Source organism: Arvicola amphibius, chromosome 6 (genome assembly GCF_903992535.2).
Source record: "Arvicola amphibius chromosome 6, mArvAmp1.2, whole genome shotgun sequence".
Classification (NCBI taxonomy): Eukaryota; Metazoa; Chordata; class Mammalia; order Rodentia; family Cricetidae; genus Arvicola; species Arvicola amphibius.
Genome location: NC_052052.2, coordinates 97,574,394 through 97,592,482, shown reverse-complemented (window position 1 = coordinate 97,592,482; position 18,089 = coordinate 97,574,394). Strand labels below are relative to the sequence as shown.

The window sequence follows — 18,089 nt, the reverse complement described above, 5'->3', positions numbered from 1 at the left end:
ACTGCCCTCTGCTGGCTGTACGCACATGTTTCCTCATTCGGGATTAGCGTCCCGAGTTTCCAGAGTAGCAGTGGGCTGCATTTTAGAAGGGTCTCCTCCTGCCAGTGACTCGCAGTGGTCTTTCTATGTGAGCAGCTTTTTTATTTTCTATCTGGCAGATAGAAAATGTTATCTAGAAGACTATTACCCGTGCCCTCTTGTCAGATTCCAACAAAATCCAGGAAGAAAAAAAATATCTTTTAAAAATTCCAGTAAAATATAAATTTAATAAGAATAAGATTCTTTAAGAAGAATATATTGTGACTTATCCATATGACTCACATCAAATAGCTTCAGATAATGAACTGTATATTATTTCCTAGCCACTACTAAAATGTCTATGTGGAAAATTGTTGTGTAGTGAACACTGACCACATAGCAACAGTTTAAATTTTTCTGTGCTGTTACAGACTTTGTTAATCCCTTATTGTAATTGGAGGGGCTGGGATGAAGACCAAGCAGTTTAATCCTGTGCTTCGGTTTGGAAACTGGGCTCCACAATTCTAAAATTAATGTTCTTTTGTTTTATTTCCTTTATATGGCATTGTTTAGACCCTAGAAAATGCCTTCCCACTTATGGTGGCCACTATTCGATTTATATAAACTGCAGTTCTTCCTTTTTCCTTTCATTCCTTCTCCACAGTGTGATGTGAATTTTTAGGGAAGAACGGGGACAAGTGTGGAAAACTGTCAAGGTTTTATTGACACAGGAAAATTCAGGGAGTGGTACTAGCAGATGCTTGATTATTTTATATATTGTTTTTATTTTATAGGGAAAGCTTTGCTACCTGAGCCCACGCCTGCTCCTCAAGACAGTAGGTGTCTCTGTGTTTTCTGACTTCTTTATTATAGCCTTTTCTGACTCCTATCCCTTTCTAATGAAAAAATATATATCCTGGGAAGATGGTGGGCAGAGATTTAGTATCTTAGAGAATTTCATGAAAAGTTGGAGTTTTGTCTCTAGAGAGCAGAACACACACTGGTTGCCCTGCTCACACGATTTCCTGTGACTTCATGAGTCAAGTCCAAGAATCCAGGGTTCAGGCATACAACCAATGAATTGTAGCTTGATGGCCCCAAACAGCACCATTATTCACTGAAAGTTCTGGAAGTCAGGAATCTGAAATTGGTTCTTCTGAGTCCAAGCACAAACCTTCACTCACAGGACCACACCCTCCAGAGGTTCTGGTCAGTTGCCTTCACTATGTTCCTTGAATTCTTTTCTAAATGCTCTCTGGTTCCTTCTTCACACCAGCCTTGTAGCATCTTGGTTCAGCTGTCATGATGCCTCCTTGTGAATTGGACCGTCCCTTCTGCATCCTTCTCCGAGGGCACTTGTATTAGATTTAAAGCCCACCGAGATAATCCAGGATAATCTTTCCTTCTCAGGATCCGTATAATCACATTTACAAAGTCCTTTCCATTGGAATCTGATGTACATAGGCTCCTAGAATTAGGCCGTAAATGTCTTTGTAACCTTTTGCAAAATAGAAACGTAAAATTTCATGCTTTGAAAGAAGTCTTAGAAACCTCCTTCTTCATGAAGGAACTGCTTGGTACTCCAGTTCTGCTGTGAATAAAATGGCTCAGCAGTTAAGAGCTCTGGCTACTCTTCCAGAGGTCTTGAGTTTAATTCCCAGCACCCACATGGTGACTCACAACCATCTGTAATGGGATCTGTTTCCCCCTACTTGTGTGCACCAACACAGAGCACTCATATACATAAAATAATAAATAAATGTTAAAAAGAAGTCATTTCTTTTTTTTTGTAGTGGACTGAAATCTGAGTTTTCATAGCCTTCATGTCTTGATCTTCAAACATCACAGGCACCTAGTCTTCCTAGCTAGGTTTTCTTGCCAAGGAAAGTAATGCCAGGAGTTCTTTTACCCACTAACAACCCATGGAACTTACTTAGGAAGAGAAACAGGTCAGTCTTTATAGGATTGGCAGAAGGTAGATATAGGTATTTGGCATGGACCAATCAGTCTACCCCTGACTTAGACATTCTGCATATTCTGGAGTCTGACAGTGGTTCATATCATAGCTCTCTCCCCTACTTACCATATTCTTTAATTTATCTAAATAAAAAATATCGTCTTTTCCTATGACTTTCTTTCATCAGATCCACCGGTTACTCCAGATGGATGGGTTATTTACAAAGACTATCAGTATTATTTTAGCAAGGAGAAGGAAACCATGGACAACGCACGGGCATTTTGCAAGAAGAACTTTGGTGATCTCGCTACTATTAAAAGTGAAAGTGAAAAGAAGTTCCTGTGGAAATACGTAAGAGCATGGTTAAGAGGAGAATGTGCTATAAACCAGGATGATCCCTGAAACTGGTACCCTAGAACAACATGTTATAAACCAGGATGATCCCTGAAACTGGTACCCTAGAACAACATGTTATAAACCAGGATGATCCCTGAAACTGGTACCCTAGAACAACATGTTATAAACCAGGATGATCCCTGAAACTGGTACCCTAGAACAACATGTTATAAACCAGGATGATCCCTGAAACTGGTACCCTAGAACAACATGTAATAAACAAGGATGATCCCTGAAACTCATACCCTAGAACAACATACTATAAACAAGGATGATCCCTGAAACTCATACCTGAGAACAGCATGCTGTAAAGAGAGAATTTGCTACCTGAGAAATACTTTCACTTTATGCACTAAATTTGAAGTTGAGGGTAAATGATTGAAGTTCCTGGAGCCTTGAGACAGGGCCGTAAGTCTCAGCGCTGTGACAGTCTCTTTGAGTTTGTGAATTTAATTTTCAAGGATTATATCTTAACTAATTATGTCTCAATCCTAGACCACATGCATAATAAGCAGTATGATTACTAACTAAAAGTTTATCTTTCTAGGATGAGATTATTAGTGAACAGAGAGTGCAGTTTTATGATTCTTATAAAAATCTCAGTTGTACCCGAATTGTCAGCAATCCCTGAAAGGGTAATGTTTTCCTCTTGTGCTTCGCTGAGTAACTTTCCACTAAAACAAAAACACAAACACAACACGACATGTGACTTCATCATCATTTGCCAGAGAGGAAGTGGGGAGAATAGCAGAAAATTAATTCATCAGTATTTAAAGGAAAAGTTCACTTGCCTACAAAGATAGGAAGATATAGCTTACAGTATCATCTCTGTGCATACGCTTTGCTTTGAAACTCTCAGGATACAGCCTAATGTTGCACAAATGCTTATCTGGAATAGATGCTACATAGTAAATCTTTAGGTGTGAAAAATTGTTTCTTTGGATGTACAAATGCAACAGCCTATTTTATTTATTTATTTATTTATTTATTTATTTATTTATTTATTCTGTTTTTCAAGACATGGTTTCTCTGTAGCTTTGGAACCTGTCTTGGAACTAGCTCTTGTAGGTTAGACTGGCCTTGAACTCACAGAGATCTGCTTGCCTCTGCCTCCTGAGTGCTAGGATTAAAGGTACGTGCCATCACCTCCTGGCCCCCTCTGCCTTTGTTGTTGTTGTTGTTTTGATTTTTATTGAGCTCTACATTTTTCTCTCCATTACCTATTTTTAAAGGGTTTTCCAGCCATCAACTGTAATAAACATTTGGTATTATAATGAATGACTTAAGACATTTGCTTTGTAAATGGAGATTATTGCATTGTGAGAACACTTTTTTCATCTTCATGCATATAATTCTACAGTATTTCTGCATGAGTTCCCTCTTGGAAAACACTGTAGCCTTACTGATGTGTAGGTTTTGTCTGAGAAGCTGCTCAGTAGATGACTGTAAACTGTATATGCAAACTTTCATGTTCTAGATGAACAAGAATGGCGGACAGTCACCGTATTTTATTGGCTTGTTGATCAGCATGGATAAAAAGTTCATGTAAGTAAATCAGGCCAAAGCACTTTATGATAGAGAACCAATAAACACCTAGGGATTGTTCTGAGATCTTTTCTTGAAGAATACAATAAAAGTCCTATGGCAATCTGAATCTCAAAAAGTAAAACCCTCTAAAACATGACAGGAAACCCATGTAAGATTATTCTATTAAGAATTTCAGTGTTGTTAATTATCTAAAAGCACAAAATTGGATTTAACTTCATAACACTAGTCTTTATTTTAGGGTCTTCAGCCATCAATAAATCATTGACTAAGAACATGTGGTAAATAGAGATGAATACTACATTTATTTTTAAAATTGCAATTCTTTTTGGACCAGTGCTGGTACACAGAACCGAATGTCCCTTTTTCTTTGCTCCAACTTACAGCAGTGTATTCGAGTTGACTGTGAAACTTTCCTCTCAGAAGAGCAGACTTGCTGCTTCTTTAGACAAGGATCATGATTGGCTGAGCTGGAAGGAGGGAACTATCATATCGTGGGGATTTCTTTCTATGTTCATTAATACGTTTTCCTGCATTTCAAGAGCAGATGAGTCTGTCTGTTATTCATACAGCTGTCTTAGTGACATACATTCTGGGTGACTTTGATTTCTCTCTTTGACCAATAGAGACCTAAAGTCAAGCTTGTAATTTCTAGGATATAGAGACATTGGATGTCCCTATGGACCAACACCCATTTGATCATCTCTAAAATAAGAGGGCTGATTGTTGTGATTTCTCTTCTTATCAGTTTTCAGAGGCCTTGAATTTCTGTGACTTATGAAAATAGTCATTATCTCACCCACATTGTGATAAAAACAGATTGATCAAAAGACTCAGAATGAAGCTAATTTTTGTTGCCCCCTTCTTAGGTAGTTAAATGTGGAGATCATGATTGGAGAGTACTGTGGAAGGAATTTTTCTGTTGGCTTCCAGACTAATCAGGATATATACACACACACACACACACACACACACACACACACACACACACACACACACACACACATATATATATATATATATATAGAGAGAGAGAGAGAGAGAGAGAGAGAGTTGGCTTCCAGACTAATCAGAATATATATGTGTATATACACACACATATATGTATGTATATATACATACATACCTCTTCAGGTCTATCAGGAGCTTGTTCTGAGGAGAGCAAAGAGGGTGGACCAGCATTCAGTATTCACACCATTCTGGGGCATCTTCTTTGTAGATTTTTGAGTGGAGTATGGAATCCCAAAATAAAGACAGATTATAGTTTACAAGATTAAATCTAACTGTGGTTGTTTGTGAACTTGACCTGAAGGTATCAGGGTCACTGCAGAGGAACACAAGGGATGCCAAGCACAGGCATTTGGGAGTTCCTGCTAGTTTCTCTCGGTTCCCCTTCTGTTTGTTAAGCATGCTATGCTCCCTTCGTCTTGATGCACTTGTCCTCCCCATCTCTAAGTTGTAGCCAGTTGCTTTTCTGGTTGAACTGCTGAAAAATGCTTCGATTTTCTTTTCCAGTTGGATGGATGGAAGCAAAGTAGATTTTGTGGCTTGGGCTACAGGAGAACCCAACTTCGCCAACGATGATGAGAACTGTGTTACCATGTACACAAACTCAGGTAGATCATGCACACATCTTACTGAACTTGCTTTGGGGTATGATGTGCTGCATTCCTTGTATCTTTAGGTTAACAGTAATAAGCAGTGCATTTATATAAGAAAACAACAGAGACCTCCAATTTTATCAAGATAACGGTTCAGTTTGCAAAGGTAAATGTATCAGGATGCTAAAAAATGACACATCATCCTATTTCTTCCAAATGTGAGACATTTTTAATGTTCTTATGTGAGGAAAAGACCTAAACTGTGTTCGTAATGAACTTTCTCTCTCTCTAGTCTTTTTTATCCCATGAAATGGGAATGTTGATGCAATTCGTCTTTTGTTGACAAGATTATGTGAAGTATCACCTATAGCTGAACACATACTAAGTATTTTTAGATTGGCTATTGATAATTAATAATTTGATAATATATATGCAACACCAAGATCTAGCTCAGCACATAGGGACCTTTCTATAAAAAAATGAACTCTTTTTTTATCTTTTGTGTGCATGATTTGCATTATTGCTCTCATGTCTTCAGTTCTTTTTTTATTAAAAATTTCTGCCTCCTCCCCGCCTCCCATTTACCCCCCTCCCCCCTGCACTCCCCCTCCCTCTCCTGTCAAAAGAGCAGTAAGGGTTCCCTGCCCTGTGGGAAGTCCAAGTTCCACCCCCCTCCATCCAGGTCCAGGAAGGTGAGCATCCAAACAGGCTAGGCACGCCCCCCCCCCCCAAAGCCAGTATGCGTAGTAGGATCCAAATCCAGTGTCATTGTCCTTGGCTTCTCAGCAGCCCTCATTGTCCGCCATGTTCTGGGAGTCTGGTTTTATCCCATGCTTTTTCAGTCCCAGTCCAGCTGGCCTTGGTAAGCTCCGAATAGATCAGCCCCACCATCTCAGTGGATGGGAACACAACTCTTATGGGCTAAGTGGAACAGTGAGAGAAATATTTCAAATGCTCTTATAGTAATGTACAAAAATAAGGGAATTTTTTTCAGAACCATGTTTTTGAGGCTCTTTCTTGGATGATGTGTCTTTGAAGGTCTGTTTTACCTAAGAGCATATAGCTGTACCTTAGCTCTTCTCCTTTGCAGGATTCTGGAATGACATCAACTGTGGTTTTCCAAATAACTTCATCTGCCAGCGACATAACAGCAGCATCAATGCCACCGCCGTTCCTACCACACCCCCGACACCAGGGGGCTGCAAGGAAGGCTGGCATTTGTACAACAACAAGGTATCAGGGAAACTAATCTCTGTCTTGGCTTTTGTATCAGTGGCTTTTCTTGATGCAACAAGATACATATGCAATAGAAACAAGAGAGATTTTGGCTCCCTACTTAGAGGACTGAGTCCATCAGAGCAGAGCAGGTAGATAAAATGATTCCACAGAGATAGAAGCATATGGTTTAGAGGCTCCTCACACCTTAGTGGATGGGAAAACAAAGGACTGGAAGAGGGTCCAGCTGTACCCTGAAGGCCTACCTCTAGTGTCCTACAGCTGCCAGCTGGGCCCATGTCCCAAAGACTACGTATTCTTCAAAAACTGGTACCAACAGCTAGATGCCTATGGGGAGCATCCCCCCTAAACCCCAACAGTGCTGTTCATTGTGGAACAGTGAAAGATGTCAGTCTTCATGCCTTCTTCATACTTCATCAAGCTAGGATGATTTTTATAAGAAAAACTGGAGATTCCTATCACAGATTCTAAATGGAAAGTAAATACTTGAGATGTTATTGAAAAAGTGGTACCCTTTATCTCGAGGGAAAAGTAAAACTCTGCAAAGAAAATCTTTGGCCCATAAGCTGACTTATTTTTTAATCCTCATCTGGTCCTGAGAAAATTGTATTTAGCAATGATTTTTATGAATAATTTGATTTTTGATGTGAAGTTTGTTTTCCGTAACTAAAACCTCTGCTTTGTCCTCCTCCTCCATAGTGCTTTAAGATTTTTGGATTTTCTGAAGAGGAAAAGAAAAACTGGAAAGATGCACGAAAAGCTTGCATAGCACTTAAAGGAAACCTGGTGTCCATAGAGAACGCGAAAGAGCAAGGTGTGCAGGTTATGTCCCTGTCAGTAATGAATATGTATGTAAATTTGCCCTTAAAGAGATAGACTATTGCTTGTCATAACTGACCCTTACATTTTTCTAGAAAAGGAGCCAGTGGGGAAAATCCTATAAATTCCTTATTAAGAGTGATTTTGTTTAACATTAGATAAAACTGAGGTATTAATGTGGACTTTGAACAAATGCAGGAAAAAGTTTTTGATGAGACGCAGGCTAAACTGGAGCTATGGAAGTGTCTGGCAAGAGAACATTCACTACAACCACAGAAAACCATGAAGGTCATTCTTCTGTTAAAAGAGACCAGAGCTGGGAAACAGCTCAGTCAGGATGGAGCATCCACACAAGCATGGGGCTCTGGGGTGTTCAGAACCTGGGGTGGTGACATATGTGTTAAGTCCCAACACTGGTAGATAAAGGAAAAACTCTAACGATTTCCTAGCCAGCCAGCCTTATGAAACCTACAGTCTCTAGGCCAGTAAGGGACCCATTTTTTTTTTTTAAATAAACACAGGTGGCTGGTTCCTAAGAAAAAACACAGAGGTACAACCTAAGTTCTCAATTCACATGCCCACACACATGGACACACAGACTTTCTTTCTTCTACACAGACAGAAAGGCACTGACAACTCTTGCATGATCTTGGGGACTTCCCTTGCTGAATAGGTGTGCTATTTAAGTTATGATTTGTGCTTCAAGGAGGACGTGCAACAAGTTCAGAAGATTCAGACTTAACTGTTGTGGGGTTTGGAAACACAGCAATTCAGTCATGGATCGGAGACCCTCAGGTTAAACACTTTGAGAAAGAGAACACATGGTCTTTGAATGGTCACTCTCTATGGACCTAAGAGGAAGCGTTGGGCCATTGAGTAACAGTGGCTGGGAAATACATTGAGGTTCAAAATCAGGAAGCGGTTTCAGTAGCCAGGACTGATGAGATACATGGTCTCACAAGGTGGACTAGGTTTTCAAAGAATTTTGAAATGTTTAAGTTGGGGAGGCTCAAGAGGACACCATGGAGCCACATATACTGGCCAGCACATTGTGTACAGAAAAAGTCCAATATAGGTTTGCTTTATTTTTAAATTTATAAGAAGGTTGTAAGAAAAAATTAGACTAGATAGTCTCTAACATCTCTTTTAGTTGAATAGGTCTCTCTCTCTCTCTCTGTGTGTGTGTGTGTGTGTGTGTGTGTGTGTGTGTGAGAGAGAGAGAGAGAGAGAGAGAGAGAGAGAGAGAGAAAGAGAGATTACAGGCATCCAGCTTTCACATGGTTTGGGAGAACCAAACTTGAGTCCCCACTCTTACTGTTTCCTATCTCCATCCACACAGCATTTTTAATTTTCATAATCAATATTTAAAATTTTGAATAAGTACAGAAAAGGAGACCTGGAAACCTATGTGTTGCTCCCGCAGATGCTCACTCTGTTAGTGCGCAGATGTGTACTCTCTTCCAACACATTCTACATGAAACCAACCAAGCTTCCACAGGAATCTCTGACAAGTTCACCAGCTGTTCAGACACCCAAAGCAAAGGGTCAAACCACGACACCCGATACGAGAACAGAGCATTCGCGTTTCTCGAGCTGGCTTACCACGTTTATTGCCTCAGCTACCCCGCAGAGAAACACAGTAATAGACTTCCTCTGTCCGCCACAAAGTGCTGGTTCCTGGCATAACAGAATTAGAACCTGAGCAGTAGAGACGTGCAGAAGGAAACAATTTTCAGATAAAATAACATTATTTCTGGCAAAACAGACCCACGTTGTTGAATTCTTAATGTGGCTGTTGGCATAAGAAGTCAGTGCTGTATGCTCCCTGATAGAGCTGTTCCACACCGCTTTTCAAGTTGAGCGTAAGGCAAAAGTTCCAATCTTATTTAGGAAACAAATAAAACCAAAATTAATATTAATCTTTGCTCTTAGTTCACTAAAGAATATTGAAAGAAGATGTTTAGGGGTATTTTTAATTAATTGAGAAAAAGTCTATCTGAGCAAGGCTCTCCTATTTGAAAGCAGAGCACTGATTTAGCACAGACTGTTCTGCAGAATTGTTTGCTCATGTGCAAGCAAGTGATTATGTTTCTGGAAGACTTTATTTTGCACTTTTAAAATAAGATTTATTTTTATCTGTGTGTGAAAGCCACACATATGACTGCCTGCAGAGGCCAGAAGAGGGTGCTGAATCCTTTGAGTCTGGAGTTACAGGTAGTTGTAAACTACCCTCTGTAGACACCAGGGACTGAACGTTGATCTTCTGAAAATGTAGCAAATACCCTTAACCATAGAGCCACCTTTCTAGCCCCCCCATTTTGCATTTTCTATCAGAGTACTCAAACGCTGAGCCATTCCATTTCTTGTCCATATTCAGGGGACATATGTTGCTGCTCTAGTAAACAGTCTGTCTAGCTGACTGTACTGACTCAGGTGTGGATGGTGGGTTCAAGAGGCAGCTGCTGAGAGAGGCATGGGGCAGGCTGAAAGGAAGGTACTGGGTATATGATTTTTAAACATAAATTAAAGAAAACCAACCTACAATTTCACAGTCCCAGAGAACCTAGATGACAATGAGGACCCTAATAGAGATGTACATGGATCTAATCTACATGGGAAGTACAAAAAGACAAGATCTCCTGAGTAAATTGGGAGCATGGGGACCATGAGAGAGGGTTGAAGGGGAGGGGAGAGATAGGGAAGAGAGCAGAGGAAAATGTATAGTTTAATAAAATCAATAAAAAACTCAAAAATGAAAACACAATGTAGCATTATAGGCTGAGTAGGCTGAATTAGATGAGTATGCTCCTTTTGCAGACCAATAGGCAGCCAGAGCCCATATTGAGGTAGCCAATATGAAGAGGGGATGCGGGATGAATTCCAGACTTATTTAGCTCTTCTCTGGTGCTGTTGGGTGGAATATAGCTATCCCAACTGTCTGGAGTAGTTATATACAATTCAGAGTTTTAAGAAACATGTCGAAGTTCTAAACTCAGTTGCTGATGTGTTATGAAGATTAGACTATTTTCACACTTTCTGTTTGGATATAGTAACAAAAGGGCTGGACTTATATGCCCATTATTTTGAAATTAACATATTTAACTTTTGTGTGTGTGTGTGTGTGTGTGTGTGTGTGTGTGTGTTTGGACTGTTTACTATCCCAAGTTTGAAATGACCTTGTATTTTTTCTTTCAGCATTTATTACCTATCATATGAAAGACTCCACTTTTAATGCCTGGACCGGGCTGAATGATGTCAATTCAGAACACACATTTCTTTGGACAGATGGACGAGGAGTGCATTATACAAACTGGGGGAAAGGCTATCCTGGTGGAAGAAGAAGCAGCTTGTCTTATGAAGATGTGAGAATAATTTTTAGATCACCTCCCATACCCTCTCTGTGTGCACAGAGGCATCTTATTAATTTTCTATGAATGACTCACCAGACTCCTTCCTGTGTTCTGTATTTGCACACCTTAAAGGAAGGACTGTAGGTTTAGTTAAGAACCTTTCATAGGCAGTAAGCAGTAAAAACCCAACTTCACTCTAAGCCTCATTGACACTCGGGACAAAAAGATGAACATATGGTTTTGATTGCACCACCTGCCCCTCTTCTCTTGGAACACTTTCAGGGATTGGGATGCTGACCTGGAAGTCATCACTGCTTTTGAATACATCCTCAGTGTCATAACCATTCCTCATCCTGTATTTATAGAACACTTGGTCTGTCAAATACCATGCTAAGTGCTTCTATACATTACCATATATACTCTTGCTTCTCTACCTTCCTTAAAAAAAACCCTTTATTCCAGACTTATGTCATTGAACAATCAATTGGCTGGTATCAAACATCACCATAGAGATTAAGAACAGCAGGAAAAAATATGAGTGTGTTTTGATCTCATGAATGTCTTAAACCAGAGTAAAGTCTTCGATTAGAAATGAGATAATAGAGAAATAAGAGTGTAACACGACACAGTCAGCTTCCCAATACAGGAAGAGAGGGGGGCAGCATCGTAGATAGGGTGACTCTATTGGTGAGCACATACCTATGGGGCTCTTCATGTCAGACACTGTCAATATATGACATGATATATATATGGGGGCGGGGGACTGTGGAGAAGAATCAGTGGTGGGGAAATTTTTCAAAAAACTTAAAACATAGTTATCAGAAACACTAAAGAGGTTGACTATGACAGCCATGCTAGGTGAGTGGGCAGAACAAAGTCATCCTGGAAGAGGTGCCACCTGTGTCTGGGACTGAGTAAATGGCTCTGCTAGCCGCGGGAGTCTTTACGTTAGCAAAGAAGTAGGAATAAGCTTAGGATAAGCAGACCTGAGAGGACCTTCAATGTCCTGTGGTGGTCTGTATGTTGTCAGAGAGAGAGAGAGAGAGAGAGAGAGAGAGAGAGAGAGAGAGAGAGAGAGAGAGAGAGAGAGCGAGAGAGAGAGAGCGCAAAGAGTAATGCTGCATAACAAAGTGGTCTGACCAGCGTGGCTCTTATGGCCATTAACTTGATAGCCACATCCACGGTAGATACATTCTCTTGTTGAGTCAGTGGACTTTTTTTCTTGGCAGAAATGATTTATCCTGATTGTGTAAACGAGGGCTGAAAACTTCCTGAGGTTGAAACAAGCAGAGCACAGTAGGAGAATGACAGACAAGGAAAGTTAAGGTGTGAGGGGTCTACATGGGGTAGGGACAGCAGTCAGAAAGCCATGTTGGCTTGAATACTCTGTGCAGAAAGATTACCTGAAAAACTGTAACTGAGGAATAATGAGGGCGCGTTTCCCTGTTGACGAACTGACTTAAATAGTTATTAATTTGCGCGTATTGTTTTCTCTTTCCTTATCCACATATGTGCAGGCTGACTGTGTTGTTGTGATTGGTGGCAAATCTCGCGAGGCGGGGTCGTGGATGGATGACACCTGTGACAGTAAGCAGGGCTATGTTTGCCAGACGCAGCCTGGTAAGTCCTGCCGAGCCGCACCAGACCAATTCTCACCAGCAAGGGCTGGATACTCATGTGTTTTCAAAAGGAAGGCTATTTCCTTGTCTATCAGTAGTTTGTTGGGTTTTTTTTTTTTGAAACTTTAATCCACACAAGCCCATGACAGACAAAAGAAGTGGGTCTCCCTCTCCCCAAACAGGTGGTATTTTCTTTACTTTATTTACAAATCTTCTCTGTTATCATTCCAGAAACTTCTGTGCACATTAAACTTTCATAAAAAGAAATCGTTATAAATTTGGAATATATGCCAGTCAGTTTTTTTTTTCTTTTTGTGACTCTGAGCAAATGCCCAGGGTAATCAACATGAAGCTGGAAGGTTGTTTTGGCTCTGTGCTTCAAAGGTTCCTGCTTGGTCTCCACATTCCTCCAGGCCTGTGGCAATGCAGAATGCAGTGTGGAGCAGGCTGTGAAGAAACCTGTCCATGTTGTGGAGGCTGGGAAACAAAAGAGAAATAGAGGAAGGGCTAAGACCCCTTTGAGGCACTATCCCAGTGACAGCTGTCTTCCCTTAAGATCCATCTCCAATGCTCTTCTTCTCAGTGGTACATGGAGCTTTTTGAAAACACACGATGGAGCTGGAGAGATGTCAGGGCAGTGGTACAGGACCCAGGTTCAGGTCCCAGCACCTGCAAAGTGGCTCACAACCAGTCCCAGGGGACCCAACACCTTCCGGCTTCTATGAGCACTGCACGTGGAATATAGACATGCATGCATAAAAAACACCCACATACAGAAAATAAAATTTAAAATAAACATTGCCTAATATCTAACCATATAGAAACAATCTCCCAATATTTTTGTAGCATTTCTTCCTCCCCCACTGCACAGAGATCGTTAGGAATAAGCGAACTGGACAGAAAACTCAAACTTCCTCATTGTGTGTAGATTCTGCGAAACAGTGCTTTTTTTAAAGCTTCACTTTAAGCTTCATTTAGTGCTTTTAATGATCCAAAAATTTCCGATGGAGTGGCGCCCAGATCTCCTTAGGCTGGGAGTTTTAATGTTCCACACAAGATGTGACAGTTTTAGGAGTCTGTTGGGGTCCCTTGGTCAGATGACCTTGTACCAACACAAGATGGCAAGAGCAGCAGAGGAGAGGGAGGTGGTTAAAGAGAAAAAAAAGTTTGGCTATGTGGAACAGGTTAGAGAACTGGCCCAGTATAGCACGAATTCTAATTGGTCTTAATAATAAAAATCCTGAGTTATAGGGGTTAATGCTGAAAAATCAGAGAAGCAGAGCAGCTAGCCACTAGTTCTTACTTCTACTGAATCCTCAAACCAAAGGGGCAATCCTGTCCCTATGAATTCTCAGACTAAATTTTCTGAGCTCCTGTCTCCTCCCACCATATATCCCTCTCTCCACCCAGCCATATTACTCCCGTCTCCACCTCCGTAGTGCTGGGATTAAAGGTGTGTGATCCTAACTGCTAGGATCAAAGGTGTTAATTCTGCTTCTCTCTTCTTCACTTTTGTGTAGCCTTGGGTGTCCTTGAACTCACATAGAGCCATCTACGTCTGTCTCCTGAATGCTGGGATTAAAGGTGTGCACCACCACTGCCTGGCCTCTATGCTAACTAGTGTGGCTAGCTCTGCACTCTGATCTTCAGGCAAACTTTGTTTGTTACAGCACAAACAAAATATCACCATGGCCCAGACAGAACCTGTAGGCAAGGTTAGTTAGAAGTGAAAACCACTGATTACATTTCTATAAAGACCCAAGTATCTGAAGTGTGATGACCACACAATGTCTACTAAGATCCTTCCACCCTGTCGTGGTCAAGAACAACATTAGTTCATATGTCAGCAAATGAAAGTGGCTGGTTTCCAATAAAAGTTTATAGGCACAAATGTGATGTTCATGCAATGTCAAGAAATATCAGTCATTTGTCCCTCCCTACCCCTGTCAGCGAATTGTAGCTTATGTGTTATAAAACCAGAGAAAAAGATCAGATTTAGCTCTTAGTCTGTTTGCTGGGCTCTGTCCTAGGGCATCAGCTAAGGCTGCTAGGAACAACCTCTGCTTTCTGTGTCTTTAGTGGCTTAACGTTCACAGAGAAAATAGCAATTAGAAGCCCAGGCTGGGACACTGCAGAAGGGAGCATAGCATTTGAAGAAAACCTTGTGTTAGAGGGTCTCTATACCTCAGTATTAGTTTAGATAAAGCAGTGCCAGTCCCTACAGGGGTATTGCAGAAAAATTAGATAGACAGAAAGGTGAAATCATGGGAGGGCTGGAGGGGTCAGAAGATATTCTCTTAAAAACAATGCATTTTTATTTTATGTGTATATTGCTCATGTGCATGTCTGTGTACCAAGTGCAAGCAGCACTGAGAAGAGCAGAAAAGGCATCAGGTACCTGGTGACTAGAGTTATAGATGGTTTGAGCAGCTCTGTCAGCGCTGCGAACCAAACCCAGGACCTCTGTAAGGGCCACAGATACTCTTGACCATTGACTGGGTCATCTCTTTAGCCCCAGAAGATGCTCTTGATCATGACATTCAACCCCAAGAGGAAAGCAGGAATTAATGATGACAGGAAAATATATATTTCTTATCTTGTAGCATCAAATTTTTATCGAGGCACTAGGCACAGTGTACTTGCAAGCCTTTCTACTTAGACACTTGTCCATATGTGCATATATTCTTTAAACAAATTTTAATTTAATTTTATGTGTATGGGTAATTTACTTACTTGCATGTCTGTACATCATGTGCATGCCTGGTGCTCATGGGAGCCAGATGAGGGCATCTGATTCCTTCCCTGGAACTGATGTTCTCGATGGTTGTGGTCTACTGTGTAGGTGCTGGGAATTGACCCTGGATCCTCTGCAAGAATAACAAGTGTTCTTAACTGCTGAGCTTTTCCTCTAGGCCCATATATATTAAATAGTTTCTAAACTGTATGAAATATATATGCAGGCATAAACATACTGTATATGTATATGTACACTACATATGTACTTTAATCAGATGTACTAATTAAAGAATACGACTTTGTTGGTTGGAGAGAGCTCAGTCAGTAAAATTTTTTTTCAAGAGGGGGTTTCTCTATATATCTATGGCTGTTCTGGAACTCACTCTATAGACCATGCTGGACTCTAACTCACAGAGATCCACCAGCCTCTGCCTCCCTAAGTGTTGGGATTAAAATTATGTGCTACCACAACCTGGCTTAGTATTGTGTTTTCCTTGCAACCATAAGAACCTGAGTTCTAGCTTCAGAACCAAAATTAAAAAGAGAGGTGAAGTGCCACTCACTTGTCACTTCAGCAGTGAGGAAGAAGAAACAGGTGACTCTCTGGGGGTCACACTATTTTGGGGGATTCCAGGTCAGTGAGAGGCCATTTCTCATAATCAAGGTGTTGGTTCCTAAGGGAAAAACTGGGTTTGACTTCTGTCTCTGCATATACATCACATGCATATATATGTGTGCCTCCACATACATGTGCTCCTGTACACAGATGAATGTACCCAAAGATGCACCTATGTACCCAGACACAGAGATATTAGCTTTCTGTCCTAAAAAGTCTGGTGAAAGTACTTACAAGCCCTGTGAGACTGAATTTATGCTTTTGTGTTTACTTCTATGATAGATGGGCTTGGGAGTCATATATGCTGAAGGTGCTCAATCACTGCTCGTTGATAATGCTAATGGAAACAATCTCTCTATTCTAGACCCTTCTTTGCCCGTTTCTCCAACCACAGCTCCAACAGATGGCTTTGTTAAATATGGCAAAAGCAGCTATTCCATCATGAAACTGAAGTTACCATGGCACGAAGCAGAGCAGTATTGCCAGAATCATGCTTCCCTGCTGGCTAGCATTCTGGACCCCTACAGTAATGCATTTGCATGGATGAAAATGCACCCGTTTAATGTCCCCATATGGATTGCCCTGAACAGCAACTTGGTAAGACGCTAGAAACATTAACAGCTTGGCATGATTGATAAATTATGGTCCGATATGTATCTTTCTGTTTCTTCAGCTGAACACTTTCATGGGGTGCCACTGCTGTCGCTGGTTTAGTGACCTAGTGATATCTGTCAGAAGCCAAACTGAGAAGTCTCTGGTATTCACTATAACTGTCTTTGAATATATCCAAAATTTTATTATGCATCTAAACAACTTTATGCATTTGTTTATTTCTTTTCAGTGTCATGGTTACATAACTGGACCCTGAGAATTAAGAAAGTAGGTCAGGAGTGTAGGAAATAGGGGTGGGGGATGGGATGCTTTACTTTGTGTTGCAAAACATTCTAGAATTGTTATGGACCCCAGATTTATGGAGCTCCCATCTATGTGTGAGAAATGTTTTACTGCCATCCCATCCTTTTATTCCACAGCAGATAGATCAGGGATGGTGGAGAACCAGGACAGAGGGAGGGATGGGGCTCTGGACTGAGAGAGACAACAGAGTAGCCAAGAGGCTCGGGAGACAGATCTTTGTGACTCCTTATACCCCACCTGTCATTCCTAGCAATCACTGAGTTGCTAGCAAACCAGCAAACAGTGTTGCCGGAGGTCCTGGGGCAAAGGAGTGACTCAAGTGGGCTTGTTAGAGTAACTCAGTCCTTCTTTTCTGCAGTACTGGGGTTCAACCTGGGACCTCACAAGAGCTCTACTACTGAGCTCTACCCTCATTCCAAGATACTCACCAGTTTTAGCCATAGTCCAGAGTGGCAGGAGCTGGGGACGGGTGCCAGAAAGGATGGGAAGAAAAGAGAGCTGTAAAAACTAGACAGTGGGCTGGGGTCAGGTTTTACAGAGCTTTCAGTTGAGAAATGGCAATGCAAACTTATCATGCAATAGCTACTTCCTGAATAGGGTCGAGAGTATTTAAAATAATTAGCCCCATATGACTTTGGTGACTGAGCTTAGACAAGATACTTTCATATCTCATTTGACTATTTTTTAAATAATTAATGTACCTGATAAATTATTCATTTCTTCTCATAGATGTGGTCACACTTCTCTAATGAGTTTCAAATAGGCCATCAAACACTTTTAGAAAGATTAAGTGCTTTGCCACACTACTGATACTTATGATTGCAAGAGTAATTTTGTTTTTATGACACCTACAGAATCAGTGATACTCAAGAATTATTTGAGTAATTGAGAGAATGTCGTACAATTTTACCTTGCCATGATGTGTGCTTCCAATGTTTGCTGTTGGGTCTTTAGTAGTTGTCTTGGTAAAATAAATGATGGAATTTAAATGAGGAAAGTGTTTCAACCTTAAAAATATCTTTATTCTCAGCTAATGTTTTATATCGCTGTTCTCAGGCATTGCTTATCAAACTACTTTCAGATTGGGCACTGCTATTGGCAAGTGGTACTTTTTATGATGTCAGTTAGCTTGGATGATATCATTTATTTGTTGGTCATAAAAGAATAGCATGATCCATATAGTTGAAAGGCAGCCCACGTGGTATAGAGACACCTAGCTCTAGAGTCTACAGTGACAGACGACCTTAGCTGTCACTGTTGTTGGTGTCAGAAGCAGAACAA

The 18,089-nt window shown here is 40.8% G+C and overlaps 1 protein-coding gene across 1 annotated transcript in view; it reads left to right on the top strand.

The window, feature by feature from the left end:
* Mrc1 (mannose receptor C-type 1) overlaps positions 1-18,089 on the top strand; it is a 91,260-nt gene that overhangs the window by 63,431 nt on the left and 9,740 nt on the right. Inside the window, exons 16-24 of the mRNA XM_038333709.1 lie at positions 813-854; positions 2,163-2,326; positions 3,849-3,916; positions 5,432-5,532; positions 6,608-6,750; positions 7,453-7,567; positions 10,768-10,934; positions 12,440-12,542; positions 16,258-16,490. Of these exons, the coding sequence (XP_038189637.1) occupies positions 813-854; positions 2,163-2,326; positions 3,849-3,916; positions 5,432-5,532; positions 6,608-6,750; positions 7,453-7,567; positions 10,768-10,934; positions 12,440-12,542; positions 16,258-16,490 (1,136 nt within the window). The remainder of the gene's footprint in view (positions 1-812; positions 855-2,162; positions 2,327-3,848; positions 3,917-5,431; positions 5,533-6,607; positions 6,751-7,452; positions 7,568-10,767; positions 10,935-12,439; positions 12,543-16,257; positions 16,491-18,089) is intronic.